We start from the raw sequence: 15030 nt of genomic DNA on the forward strand, positions 1-15030 counted from the left end.
TTTATTAAACAAAAAAATCATATTTTTCAAACGTCAATATCGACAACAACGGGGATCCAATTTGCACAGGATCTGAAAGGTATAACTTAGAGGTTCAAATGGTATATTGTATTACTGGAGAATATTGGAGGATTTGCCGTATAATTTTGATGAGAAAATGAACATATAATTCGATAAACGCATTGTACGCCAACCAAGTGTTCATCACTCGCCCACGCAAGAGCAAGCGACACGATGAATAGATCAAACACTTTTAACAATCCGCGACGCTTTTTCATTTCACTACTCGACCGACGCGCGATATGTTTGATCCTGCCTTCATCGCCCGCCCTCACAGGGACAAGCGTCAAGATCGAAGGATCAAATAGATCACGACACTTTTGACCTTTTTTTAAGCGCGACATGTTTGATTCTGTCCCCATCGCCGAGGACGAAGGATCAAACAGAATTCAATTTTGATGAGAAAATGAACATATTTTACAGAAAGTTCATGATTTTAGCTGAAATATTGTTGAGTGCTGACAAAAATAAACTCAAAACCATCGGAAATCTTCCCAATCGAATAAATATGTTTATATTTTTCTTTTATAAATACAAACCTTTTGTAATAGAGATCGAATGCACCTTTGTATTTACGACAATTGTTTTAATGAATCAGTAATAATATGTATGAAATGTATTAAATGGAATAAGCGAAATAATCAGAGTGCATATCTATGACATAACGACATACTATGAAATGGCATTTACAAGCATTTACACATGTTGTTCAATGAAGCTGAACGTTTGTTCTCTATAATGTAAACTGATCCAAGCTCAAGCACACGCTTATTAATTGCAAAGTAGTTTTTTATACAAAACCAAAAAGCATTGCAATTTCACAGTCTAATTAAATTTGATCACTTTCAACCATACACAGCCTATTCATTGGAAATGTATAACGAATCAAAACGTTTTCATTGATAATTAAAAAAGAGGGATTATATTCCGAACTCGCGGATTTTGTATGGCGTGGTGGTTGAAATATTTCACTGATATATGTCATCCAATTCCCAGGAAGTGGAAGTCAATTGCAACTCAAATTTATTGTTTTTGAACCTATTTTATACCCTGGGAGTAGTAATGACTTTCTAGCTCGATGTCAGATAAACCAGCTTAGATTAATTTATATGCTAAATTATTTAACGGGACTTTGACATTTCTTGGCTATCAATTTTATAGTTTAGTCTTAGTAGGCGATAATTGAAGATTGTTTATTGAAATGTCGATAGTTTTCACTGGATTTGTTTTGCTGCTGCGGTTTTTCTGTGCATATTGCAATGCCTACTCTATGTCACACAAAACTTTATTGAATAAAAATGGTCATAACTCATAAACGAATGAATATAATCACTTAATTATTTCACCAAAATACGCGTTTCAACTAGTTCTAAATCTTTGTAGAGGACGTAATTTTGATAGAATTCAAAATAAAAAAGATATGGGCAAAATATCAAATTTTCATGGACTACCCTACCCTGCATCATTGAAAACTCCAAAGGAAACTTTCAGTAGGGAGGCTACAGTAGACTTACAAAATTAGCGTCTTGGGCAAAGTTGTTCAAAATTAAACAAAGATCAACTTTATAGAAGCGTTAAATTGCAAAGCATAAAAGTTGCAAAAATATTTCCGTATTCTGTTGGACCACCCTAATGTCACTTAATGTCAAAATCTAGTCCTCATCATATGTAACATTTTTGCCTAAGTGTTCTAAAAAATCATCTGCATAATCAAAATATTTTTTTTTCATCTAATTTTGCGGTCTGGCCCAATGTGGCATTCTATTGAAATGAACCAAAGATAACATATATCCAGAGTGGCAACGAAGGAAATGAAAATAACTATTTATGGTACAACTTTAGAATGAGATTTACACCACTCGTATTCGAGATAATTTAGTCAATGTATTAGATATGTATGTTGTTGTGCTAGAATTATATTCTTTAGGTGAATGAATGGAAGGATTTTCGAAAGCAAAAGCTTTTTCACGTTATGAAACAGGAAGTTTTTGATAGGAAATAATATTTTCGAAACGATCACATTCTGTGGTTATGAAACATGAATATTAAATAGTATGGCAGAAAAAATTACATTTTATGAAAAAATAAATATGTTTTATCTTCAGACATTGCTTTCCAACGTTGTCGACCGTCCCCCGATCTTAATGTCTGTAATCTTCGCAGCAACTGGTCTACTGATCGAATCATATGTTTTTTGTTTACTCTTGCTAATGACAGTTCGATGTCTTCTATACTAGATATACCACTTGCCAGCAGCTGGAAGTGGGTACAACTTTTCAACTCGCTTTCCCTTCGGAGTTCCACATATGTTATGTGCCAATATCCTTTCCATGACAACTATGGAGATGCAGAAGATTCTTCGGTCTCTAAAACCAATGGTTGTCTAACTAACATTCCTTCCCTTCCCCGATGACCGTAAGGACGTGGCCGGCGCCGTTATTGACTTCTAAAGTTTGAGCTCTCGATTTGTGCACATTGAAGAATGGTAAGCTAATCCTAAGCCCCATTCACTATATCCCTGTGCAACTTCGATTGCTCTGGTCAATCAGGGAGTAGCAACTACGAATTGTACGGTCATGTATGCTCATGCTCATGCTCAAGGTTGTGATTCTTCTTAATTAACTTTCTCAAAACCGTATGAAAGTTACTTACGTCGAATTGAAAAAGTAATCGAGAAATGGTGCGTAGGGACCTGGTACTCATGGCATTTCTGGAGGATTTGCCGCACGGAAAAGATATGGTCCGTTGTCGAGCGGCCGTCGATGAAACCTGCTTGATAACTTCCCACGAACTCGTTTGCTACAGGCGATAAACGACGGAAGAGAAACTGGGATAGCACTTTGTAGGCGGGGTTTAGGATAGTGATTGCACGATAATTTGCACACTCCAGTTTGTCGCCCTTTTTGTAGATAGGGCATATAACGCCTTCCTTCCACTGCTCCAGTAGCTGTTCCGTTTCCCAGATTCTGACTATCAGCCGATGCAGACAAGCGGCCAACCTGTCCGGGCCCATCTTGATGAGTTCGGCTCCGATACCATTCTTGCCAGCGGCCTTGTTGTTCTTGAGCTGTTGAATGGCATCCTTAACTTCCCCCATCGTGGGAGCTGGTTGGTTTCCACTGTCCGCTGTGCTGACGTAGCCATCGCCTTCGTTGTCCTGACCTTCTGTGCCTGTGTTCTCTGCGCCATTCAGGTGTTCATCGTAGTGCTGCTGTATTGAGCTTCTGATAGAACTTCCGAGTTTCTTGAGAACGGTACAGCAACTCCATCTTTTGGCATTCCACCTCTTCCAGGCGGCGCTTTTTGTCCCGGAATAGGCGGGTTTGCTGTTTCCGCTTCAGTCTGTATCGTTCCACGTTTTGTCGCGTACCACACGCAGAGAAAACAATTTTGATATCAAACATATTCTGAATCATTACAACAAATTTTATGTATTATTTGCCGGCTTATAATAGCCTTTCATTGTTTCAATAACTGATAGTGATTAAGTTTAAAAATATTTATTGTTGAATTTAACAGCTGAGTATAACGCGGTTCAACAAAATAAATATTTGATTTAATGCGTTTCTCTTTTGAAACAACAATATTTTTGCATTAAAATAAAAAAGACTGTTTTAGAACAATGCATAGCTGTTTTTTGATTTTATAATATTTATATTTGAAAAAATTACATCTTTTCATTGGCCGTAGTCCTTTCTCTCTTCATATTGTTTTTATTTTGGAATGAATAAAGAAAAAAGATTATGGCTTTGAAAGGCTTAATTTATTCACATTTTTCATAAATATGTTCTAAATGCTGTAAGTATCTGAGCCGCTTTCCAAAGTATAATCATTGGATTCCTGCTCCGCAAGCGACGGGGTGAAATTATCAGTTCAACTTCCTTCCAATCAATTAGTATCAGCGTTTCAATCTTGTATTTTACTGCAATCATTAAAAACATCTAATTAGAATAAATATTGAAGGAATGGTCATAACTTACTGAAAATAGTTTTGATCGTTGTTTCAGATGTTTCAAAACGATTGATTGAACTTTTCCTGAAGAACGATTGATTGTTTCCACGTCGAACATTTTCACTTTCGTTTAGAGCAAAAACCAAAATGGCGGATCACCTGACACTCAAACAAGCTCGCCCTTACCCGGCAACGCTGCCTCAAGATGCTGCGCGTACGCATTGGCGACATCTAGTTGTTTCAGTCGCGCTAGATTGTACCGAGGCGGGCGTCGGTACCGTACATCGTTGATGACGGATAGTATTGGGCGCAGTTTCACCATCACCAGATAGTGGTCGGAGTCAATGTTAGCGCCACGGTAGGTTCTGACGTCGGTTATGTCGGAGCAGTGTCGTCCATCGCTCAAATCGTGGTCGATTTGCGCTTCTGTCTGCTGAGGTGATCTCCAGGTGTACCGATACGGGAGGCTGTGCTGGAAATATGTGATACGAATGGCCATATTGGCAAAGTCTATCAGTCGTAGGCCGTTCTCGTTCGTCAGCTTATGGGCGCTGAACTTTCTAATCGTTGGTCTGAACTCTTCCTGGCCAACCTGAGCGTTCAAATTTCCTATGATGATCTTGACATCGTGGCTTGGCCAGCTGTCGTACTCTCGTTCGAGCTGCGCGTAAAATACGTCCTTGTTATCATCAGTACTTCCGGAGTGAAGGCTGTGCACGTTTGTTATGCTGAAGTTGAAGAACTGGCCTTTGATCCTCTACTTGCACATTTTCCGAGTTTCCAATTGCTAGTCCATTTTCGTCGCTGTGGTCTTTGCTGATTGTCTCTGGCACTCGGACGATGACCAGCCAGGTCGGGCCTACTACAAACTGCAGAAGAAGCTGGTCAAGAGAGATTCATCCACCAAGTGTACCATTTTCAAACTTTTAGGACCGAGAGACCATTACGGGTACGAAACGTTAATAGGCTCGATGAAGACTTGAAAGCGTTTGGGGTGTTTGAACGTAGAGTCAGAGTGCTTAGGACCTTCTTAGGCGTTGGATTATATCGGTATCGAAGAACGAACCATAAGGTCGCCCAATTCTACGGAGAAACCAGTTCTGAAGGTGATTGAAACTTGATAGATTAAAGCTAATTGAAAGAAAAGCAAAAATCAATTCACAGTTCGCTGAGAATTAGCTGCTTGAACATTTAGTTCCCACTTTTTATCTATCACGGTATTCGGCGTGTTAACCAAATATGAAGAACTATCAAAACGTAGTAAAATCATTTATTCTACCAATTAAATTCACAATACATTGATAACAATAAAATAAATTAAAGTCAATCAACCGTTTAAACGGTTGAAACCTTTTTTCAATGAATTTTCTTCAAACGTTTCCAATTATAACTGTCATCGTCGTTGGCTTGAGTGATAGGTGTTCTCATTTCGGCGCCAACATCCACCATTTTTTCTTCCTTCAAACGATTCAACTCAAAGCACCGCCTTGTAACGTGGCCTAGTTTACCACAGAAGCCACAGATCGAGTTTGAATATCCCGTTTTGTGCTTACGTTGAGCACCTTCAAAATATGTCCCTGACGTTGTACTGATTGGCAAAATTCCAAGTCTCTCTTTGACGGGTCGCTTCTCGACCTGATTCGGTCTAACCAGTTCCCACGTGGCTATGATCTTTTCCATCGATTTCAGCGTAAGTTCTTCTTCGCACAGAAGCCGTCGCTGGAGAACTTTGTCGCGAATTCCGATTACCACACGATCCACGATCGCAGAATGTTTGAAATTGCCGAAACCACAGAGCTCGGACTGGACCTTGATGGCGGAGATAAAATCCTGCACCGTTTCCGTTGGCTGTTGGATGCGATTGTTGAATTTGTATCGCTGAATGAAGTCACACTCTTTTTGATCGTATCGATCTCGCAGCTGTTGGACTATTTCCTCGTACGGAACCAGTTTCAGATCTCGGTTGGAGACCAGCAACTTCAGTTCACTGAATATCGCCGCATCCAGCAGCGTTATTAGATAGGCTTTTTTCATCTCGGAGTCAATCAATTCGATGGCATCGAAAAAATAGCCCAGCCGCTCGGACCAGTTGGTGAACGATGTTCCCTTCTGGTAGCGCTCGAAGATGGAAGACATTTTCCTGGTAATGTGCTCAACTCTAAAAATCGATCAGTTTATTCAAACAAAATAATAAATTTCTACCTACCGGATAAGGATACACACAAAATATGAGCTTTTTTCTGGATATACAGTTAAAAATACGTTTAAGTATGAGAGCATTGAAATCGATCAGCAACGTGCTAAAAATGTCAGAAATTAACAGCTTGTCAAATCGTTATCAGCTTCACAATAACGATAAATAGGAACTATTGTTTGTATACCGTTCCTCCGGTCTCTTCTCTCTCATGCCATTCGCATGACCTTGACTACAACCCTTTATCGATGTGTGCGTTCAAATGAGAGCCTAAGTACTAGTCAGTGGTTCCCAATCGCTCAAGGAATCCGCCTCAAGGCGCAGACGATTGCAACAATTTCATGTACAGTGAGAGGCAAAATAAAGTGCCCACCTTACCAGTTTTCGAATTTCTCTCATTGATTTGGTTCAAATTAAAGTTAACACACCTAAATCTTTTGTGATATTTTATTTTTGATGTTCTTTTAAAGTTGCACTTACGAAATTTTGATAAAAAAAAGAATTTTACTTAAAGAAAAAGAAAATCAATTTGTATTGAAAAAAAAGTAGTGACAAAAATAAGTGCCCACTTCCTTCTTGGCCCCAGAAAAGATGATTTAAGAAAAATAAAAAGCAATTTAATAGTTAATGTGTCCTCCTTTGGCCTTAACGACTTGCTGGAGGCTCTTCGGCATGCTTTTCACCAGGTTTTGTAGGTGTTGTGGATCTAGTTCTTCCCAGGCGCGCTCCAAGGCTTCAAAATAATTATTTTTGTTGGTAACACCAGTTTTTTCAACCCTGGCATCGAGAATCGCCCACAAATTCTCGATGGGGTTGAGGTCTGGGCTTTGTGGAGGCCATTCCAGCGGTTTAATCCGACAAGACCGGAAGAAAGACTTGGTCTTCTTTCCAGTATGCTTCGGGTCGTTGTTCTAGAGAAATATGAATTTCTCTTCAAGGCCCGTCTGGATCAGCGAAACCTCCAGATTTTCCAGCAAGATGTTGATGTAGGAATCTGCCATCATTATTCCGTCGATTTTCACGAGGTTTTCTACTCCACTCCATGAAAAACACCCCCAGACCATCACATTTCCTCCTCCATGCTTCACCGTTCCTTGGATGTGGTGCTCTGCATCACACACGAGCCCGCCGCTCTCGGTTAGACAGCTCGAGCTTCAGGAGCGCCACATCCAAGGAACGGTGACGCATGGAAGTGTGATGTGATGAAATGTGATGGTCTGGGGGTGTTTTTCATGGAGTGGAGTAGGAAGCGTCGTGAAAATCGACGGAATAATGACGGCAGATTCCTACATTAACATCTTGCTGGAAAATCTGGAGGTTTCGCTGATCCAGACGGGCCTTGAAGAGAAATTCATATTTCTCTAGAACAACGACCCGAAGCATACTGGAAAGAAGACCAAGTCTTTCTTCCGGTCTTGTCGGATTAAACCGCTGGAATGGCCTCCACAAAGCCCAGACCTCAACCCCATCGAGAATTTGTGGGCGATTCTCGATGCTAGGGTTGAAAAAACTGGTGTTACCAACAAAAATAATTATTTTGAAGCCTTGGAGCGCGCCTGGGAAGAACTAGATCCACAACACCTACAAAACCTGGTGAAAAGCATGCCGAAGAGCCTCCAGCAAGTCCTTAAGGCCAAAGGAGGACACATTAACTATTAAATTGCTTTTTATTTTTCTTAAATCATCTTTTCTGGGGCCAAGAAGGAAGTGGGCACTTATTTTTGTCACTACTTTTTTTTCAATACAAATTGATTTTCTTTTTCTTTAAGTAAAATTCTTTTTTTAATCAAAATTTCGTAAGTGCAACTTTAAAAGAACATCAAAAATAAAATATCACAAAAGATTTAGGTGTGTTAACTTTAATTTGAACCAAATCAATGAGAGAAATTCGAAAACTGGTAAGGTGGGCACTTTATTTTGCCTCTCACTGTACATTCGAAAGAACATTTCTTACTTTACTTATTTGATTCTACATCAATTTCCTTGATAAAACTTCACAAACAATATTTTGTGAATATCGGTCAATGGCGGCCTCTTTCCATCCTCGGCTGTGCCCCACGTTCTCCAGATCCTGGTGAACCTGATTAATCCACCTAGCTCGCTGCGCCCCACGCCTTTTTGTTCCGATGGGATTCGTAACGAACACCTTCTTTTCCAGAGTTGTTTTCCGGCATTCTCACAATATGCCAAGCCCAGCGTATCCTTCCAGGTTTTAGCCACCGTCAGGATACTGGGTCCGCAGTGGAGTTGGGCGAGCTCGTGGTTCATCCTTTGCCACCATACCGTTCTCCTGCATGCCGCCGAAGATAATCGTAATCACCTGGCGTTCGAAAACTCCAACAGCTTGCAGGTCCTCATCGAGTATCGTTCACGTTTCATCACCTTAGAGGACTACCGGTCTACCGGGAAGAAATCTTTTGTGACCACAGTTTCTTCTGAGGCCCATAGTAGACACAGTCATACTATGACAATACTATCATGAAGACTGTGTCATAGTGCTGATTCCACCTTTCGATCAAATCATGACATCCAACAAAATGTTCCCGGCTTCATCGTCGAGTTTTGATTGAACTTCCGCGTTTATTGGGTACGTGACAGTAGCTGTAGCCGATCCTCTGGACATGATAAACCCTACCACGACTTTGACTTTCGTTACGAAAAAAGCGTTTGAATAAAATAAGTGCAAAAACAAACAATGTTGCAAATGGGCCAAATATTTTGAAACCAGTTTTAAAAAATGTAGTGGTTTTCCAATAGTAAATCTTTTGTTAATTATTGAAACCGCCAATTGACTATTCTCAAGTTGGTCAAAAATCAATGGAGCAGCAGCAATCCCTCCAGAAAAGCTTATGTTCAACAGAATAATAAATACTTGAACACTTTGGATAGCAATATTCGCTGGTTATGATTACAATTGTCAATTGCTTGTACAGTGTGGCACTTACCTTTCTGTTGGCGCTGCAGTATCCGAAGCAGATAACTTCAACAAGAATTTCCACCGACAGCGGTATGCCAAGCGAGGCCAATTTGCCAGCTCCCAACTTGTTCACTCCTTTGCGGTGAGTTAGAATGGCTCCCTCGTCCAGAGAGCTTATGTAATCCTTCATCACGGCATTGCATTGGTCGTACGCGGCACTGGAGGAAGAGAAATATGTAGTATTATTATCGCAACACATTTACAGAATTGGGCAATATTTTTGCAAATTTTTCGATTTTAATACAAAAAGTTCAACTTTAGAGGGTTAGATTTGAATTGGTCAGTGTCCAGACAGACTGAATCATGTATATTTTTCGAATCACGAGTTCAAAAGCAATAAATAAAATGTCTTTTTTGATACATTTCAATAATTGACATAAATCAAAAATGATGGAATAGCTTCATGGTATCTTAAGCAAAGTACCGTAAGGACGCCATTCACCGTTCATGCTCCATTCATCGCTCATTGAGTTATTTTGAAAAATCTGAACAAATTTTCGCTATAAAAGTTATTAGCATATATTGGTATACCAAAAAGGGCTGTATCAGAATGAAATTTATATGATTTTATCTAATACATTTTTCTAAAACATAATTTTAGGCTGTTTAAGGCAATAAATATGAGTTCAACAATGATTTTACTATGGAAAATCAAAAAATGCTTCTTAGCTGTTAATGTGAAATATGTTGTCGTACTATAGTACGAAGATAACAATCAGCTAATTAAAGTAAATTGATTCCAACTAGTGCTGTGTACAGATCCTCATACTTAGGATGAGCGGTGAATGGCGCCCTAAACCTGTATCATTGGCATTCGGTACCATTATACGTTTTTTACATTTCACCTTTTTTTTTTTTTTTTTTTTTTTTTTTTTTTTTTTTTTTTTTTTTTTTTTTTTTTTTTTTTTTTTTTTTTTTTTTTGTGTGGTATTCAGTTGGAGCTGCCTGACAGCTTAACTTGTCAAGGCTGAACCCTCGGTCTGGCTTTTGCCAAGTTTCCCCTCTACCAGGACCAATACTCAGACGGACTAGGCAATGGCGCCCACATGAACACTGTTTTTTTATTAGTATTGTGACGTGGTAGTTTTTGAAAAGTGCCCATATTCCCTTGCTTCTGAGAAAAGGAAGCATTGTGAAAATCAACAGCTCCATCAGAATTTGTTTGAAATAGTTGTGTAGTAGTGTCATTACTAATACTGTCTAGTCGAAATGGTTTTGAATAATTTGTCATTCAAGTGCTATTCTGATTACTCCTGTCTTTTACGTAAGATTAGAGTCTTAAATGTCAATTGTCGTCAAGTTTTAACAACATTAGGCTGTTTAGTAGTAGTTCTAGTTAATTTTATTTTTTGTTGTTAAAAGTGTTTATTGGTCATTACGTTCATATATCCTTAAAGAAAAAAGTCGCTTTCCTTGTCTGTTCAACAATTTTTCGAAACTAGCAAGTGTACCCTAATGATCGATCTCAGCGTCTTACTTTCCATATTCATTTTATAGTGAATATTGAAGAGTAAAGTTACCTTAGGCTTCTATTACAGTCTCCTACATGCTTCACTTTTCGGTGGCAAACGCAATGCTTCACAACGCCTACTTTCTATTTGTAAATTTTGCGAAAATGAAGCTGGAATTAGATTATTTATACCGCTGTTACAAAAGAGGTATTTCTTATTATGGCAATGTAAAAACCATATTAAAATAAGATTGTCGCCACTTATTTCTACTCAGTGAATCTACTAGTCATTTTCCTAAGAGTTCCTATGTATTCCCTACGTCGTATATGATAACGATGTATCTAACTAGCTAATAGTAAGAGTGGCTACGGATCATTCTGGTTAGCAAAAGGCAAACTGAACGTCACCAATAGTATTAATGTCCACTTCGAATAGATTAATTATTTGAAATGGGCATCAATTCTATCAATGACGCAGAATGTCCGTTGGATCACATCCGAGATATTATTGCGTCTATGCCATATGAATTATGACGCGGCTTTAAGCAAAAAGTGCCAAAATGTGATACCACCACTACAGGTTACGCCTTTGGTTTCCATCATATGGGCTAATGGATTATGCCCTCCCATCGCGGCAAGGTCGCATAACCAAGGGGAGGGTTTTTTACATTTCAACTTTTTTCCTACAAAAACAAATGGTTTATCTTGCGTCTAGCGCAAAAAGTTATGAAAAATATCAAACGACTGATTTTTGACAGAATTTAACATGTTAAAATGCTGTTAAATGAGCGGTGAATGGCGTCCTTACCGTAGTAGATTTAGACGAGATAAACAAGTTTGCTGATGAAAAATTGTCAGGGCTTCCATATTTTAAGATAAATAGTATATGAATGTTCGTCAAAAACTCCACTTCAGTCATATTGTAATTACTTTTGAATTCGTACGGTCACCCAGGACAAGATGGGTCATCTAAGGAATGAAGCTTTGTATCACTTGAATACGAACCAAATGGATCTGTTTTTCAGGGTCTACTTATTACACAACTTCTTTTTTCTGGCGTTACGTCAGGGAATCGCCAAAGACATTTTTTCAAGACATTATTGGAGCAATCTTTGAAAAATCCCGAAAGTATCGCTAAATAAATTATATGATAGTATCTGATGAAACTTATGTAGAAAATTCTGATAAACTCTTGCTAGGATCATTTTTAGAATGATTGCTGTAGTAATTGCTGGGTTGAAAGTAAAATTATGAAGAATTCATGGAGTTTGCACTTTGAAAAAGACTCGAAAATCGTTTGGAAAAACTGCAGAAGTAATTCGTGTATGAATATTGGAGAAACTTCTTGAAGAACCTAATAATAAATTCTTGAAAGAATTCTTACAAGATTTCCAACAATAACACCTGGAACAATTCCTGAGATAAACCGTAACTAGATGAATTCGGGAAAGAATTCGTATGGAAATGGCTGTCAAAATTACTGAGAAATCGGTGTTTTTTACTTTTTATTGAAGGGGTCCCCAGTCAGGTTAAAAAACAGGACAAGCCTGAAAGGCCAGCCTGAAGAAAACTACAAGTGTTGTAACTTAGCCTAGGGACACAGAGTTATTACATTGAGTGAGATTTAGTTAAAACTCTAATTGACAAAAAGCAACAAATTAAAACAACACTAAGCTAGGGGTACAATAAGGAGCCACTTTTTATGTGACTAACGTTCAGAGCGGACAAATGGTCTGCCAAGTTTAAAACTACACCCGATTCTGTTTTTGCACGGATTTTTTTTTTCGCCAAAACCTTATTTTCGCATGAAACGTCGAGAAACTTTTTTTGCACGGTTTTTGAAATTTTGAATTGAAAACTTTTTTTGCACGGTACGCATCCCCCGTGCAAAAACAGAATCGGGTGTACTACAGAACATGCATACTGTGGGACTACACTCAAAATAATCCAAACGTCATTGTTACGTGGAAACATACGTGGTTTTTTTCCATCGCACTTTCCACGTAGCTTTTACGGGGATCGTAGGTGACACTTCATCGGAGAACCGCGTAATAGCTACGTGATTTTTTTCGTATATTTCACCAAATAGCTTGATGGAACTCAAGGTGCATTTCCAGTGAATTTTACTAGGATTCGCTACAGCTGCAAATAGTTTTGCTTGTATTTTTGGTATTCTTAAACTTCAATTTAATGATATAAAATAAATAATGACTTTTGTTCAACCGTAGTCATTGTATTTATTCAACATTAGATACCGACACAGTTTAATTTAAGTTGTTAACGAAATCGCCTGGTTCTAATATAATTCGGGCTCGAATCTTCCGCCAAGTGGTCGCAGACGATGCTCCTGTGCCAGAGGGAGAATGTCACAAATATGACTATTTTTTCACCATTACACCATATGATAAGTTTACTTACGCTCAATTTTCATTAAAAGAAGAACAATTTGGCCAGCTACGTCTCTTCCGGAACCGTTTGCAAATTTGATTCACATTGCAAACTCTATTTGATGCCCCGTTTGACGCCTTCTAGAAAAATGGTCCAATGATTGATTTAATAATAGAATTCATATTAATATGAGAAAAACTTCATAAAAATATATTTTTGAATTTAGCAGATAAACGAACAAATTCAATCTACCAACTCAAAGTTTATTTACAACCGACGCAGGCCCGGATTTGGGGGGGTGCCGAGGGGGCAAATGCCCCGGGCCCCCCGATTGAGGGGCCCCCCGAGAATTGAAAAAAAAAGTGAAAGATGAATTATTCTTTACATCAATGGTCTTTAATTTAAAATGCATCGGAGATATCGTTTTATGGTTAGCATTAAATTTCATACGATTTTCGTCTGTATTTTTCAGTTTTAATGAAAATCCTTCTATTCGGCAATAAAAACCATCCAGGTTAGCGTTAGCGTAGATACGGTATACTTCGTAGATTGAATACTAGCAACATTAATGTTTTGTTTGATAATCTCATCGAGACTGCTTTCAGAAAAAAGGCTGGGAAAAAAACCTTGATTCAATGAAAACATTCAAAAACTTTGAAAATCTTCTCGGGTTAATAGAAAGCAAGTAACAGCCTTTTGGATTAAATTACTGTGCTCTATGTTCTGGAATGATCCTTTAAAATCAAAGATACTCGGTAATTCATACATTTTCTTGATTTTACTGTCAGAGTACTAAATTCTACCAGAAATTTGATGTTTCCATATTTTACTGTTACGTGTTTTTTTTTTAATTTTGCATTATTATTTTCATGTTTTTTTTAAATATTGCAATTTTTACTAAAAGTTTAAAATTGACCTTAGTTTTGACTGAAATCTACAGAATTGAAATACAAGTATATTTGAACGGATCCCTAAATTACTAGCCCCAGTGGATGAAATATCAAGTGCTATGGTATTTGCAAAATTTCTGCTCGAGAGCTATTAACAGAAACTATAGCACCATCTGCAGGTTATCTAAGCGAGCATAGTTTTTCCAAACTGTTGGCAATATCTCGAACAGTAATTATAAAGTAAGGAACTACAACATGAGCCTTGGAGAAAGCTTATGTAGCTAGTTCTGGAAGTTGTTATTACACCGCGAGTGATGCTCATGTGTTTTTCTGAAAGCAATTGCTCCTTTTACTCAAAGATTAGATTAATTTCTGATTGAAACAAAGCTTGATAATTGTTTGTTGTTTTAGCGTTACGCAAAACAAATTGAGTATTCCAAAGATTATAGTTTAATCGAGTCACGATATGATCTTTTTTTTCTTACAATAAAGGTAGGGAATCAGAAATTACCTCACGATATAATACCAAAGCTAACCGTTTCGCTTATTTCTTCAATAACAAATGACATTCAAGTTCACTAAATTAAATTGAAAAAAATATTAGTTCATTTTTATTATTGTTATCCAAATCTCGATAATCATATTGTCTTGATTGGAAAAGGAATATTTTTAATTTGATTGAGAATGATTCAGTTGAAATTCAATCTTAACATCTACTGTGTAAGACTTTTCAATTAATTGATACATATGATTTATTTTACGTAACATTAACGAAGTGAAGTGGTTATAGTATAATTCGTGTAGTATTACATTTTTTTTAATTTTTCCGAATATTTCATTTCCATATTACTTAGCATTTTCCACTCATTTTGTACCAAGGGCCCCCCTCAAGAGTTCAGACCCGGGCCCACCGAAGCCCAAATCCGGCACTGAACCGACGCCATCTTTGAATTGATCACAACACAAAATGAATCATGAAGTGAACACGGTCGAAATGAATTGAAGCGTGTACGTTGTTTTCACGTTAGAGCGATATTTTGATACTGTGAAAATGACCAGAGCAACATATTGTGTTTATCTATGGCTCGGTAACTGTTATCTTAGTCAGGTAAAGCCAGA

The 15030-nt window shown here is 37.9% G+C and overlaps 2 protein-coding genes across 2 annotated transcripts in view; both read right to left on the reverse strand.

Moving 5' to 3' along the window:
• Positions 1-15030, reverse strand: part of LOC5575087 — a 60213-nt gene that overhangs the window by 31259 nt on the left and 13924 nt on the right. Inside the window, exon 5 of the mRNA XM_021854115.1 lies at positions 9152-9341. Within this exon, the coding sequence (XP_021709807.1) occupies positions 9152-9341 (190 nt within the window). The remainder of the gene's footprint in view (positions 1-9151; positions 9342-15030) is intronic.
• Positions 5271-6398, reverse strand: LOC110679465. The gene is made up of 2 exons (XM_021854116.1): positions 6219-6398; positions 5271-6170 (listed from the first exon to the last, which is right to left on the reverse strand). Exons 1-2 carry the CDS (start codon positions 6290-6292, stop codon positions 5369-5371), a joined length of 876 nt encoding a protein of 291 aa, XP_021709808.1. The 5' UTR covers positions 6293-6398; the 3' UTR covers positions 5271-5368.

The sequence above is a fragment of the Aedes aegypti genome, chromosome 3, assembly GCF_002204515.2.
Source record: "Aedes aegypti strain LVP_AGWG chromosome 3, AaegL5.0 Primary Assembly, whole genome shotgun sequence".
NCBI lineage: Eukaryota > Metazoa > Arthropoda > Insecta > Diptera > Culicidae > Aedes > Aedes aegypti.

Coding starts and splice junctions, on each gene's coding strand:
- LOC110679465 (XM_021854116.1), bottom strand. CDS start 6,292: ATGCTCTCATACTTAAACGTATTTTTAACTGTATATCCAGAAAAAAGC. Junction 6,171..6,218: donor TTTGTGTGTATCCTTATCCG/GTAGGTAGAAAT, acceptor ATCGATTTTTAG/AGTTGAGCACATTACCAGGA.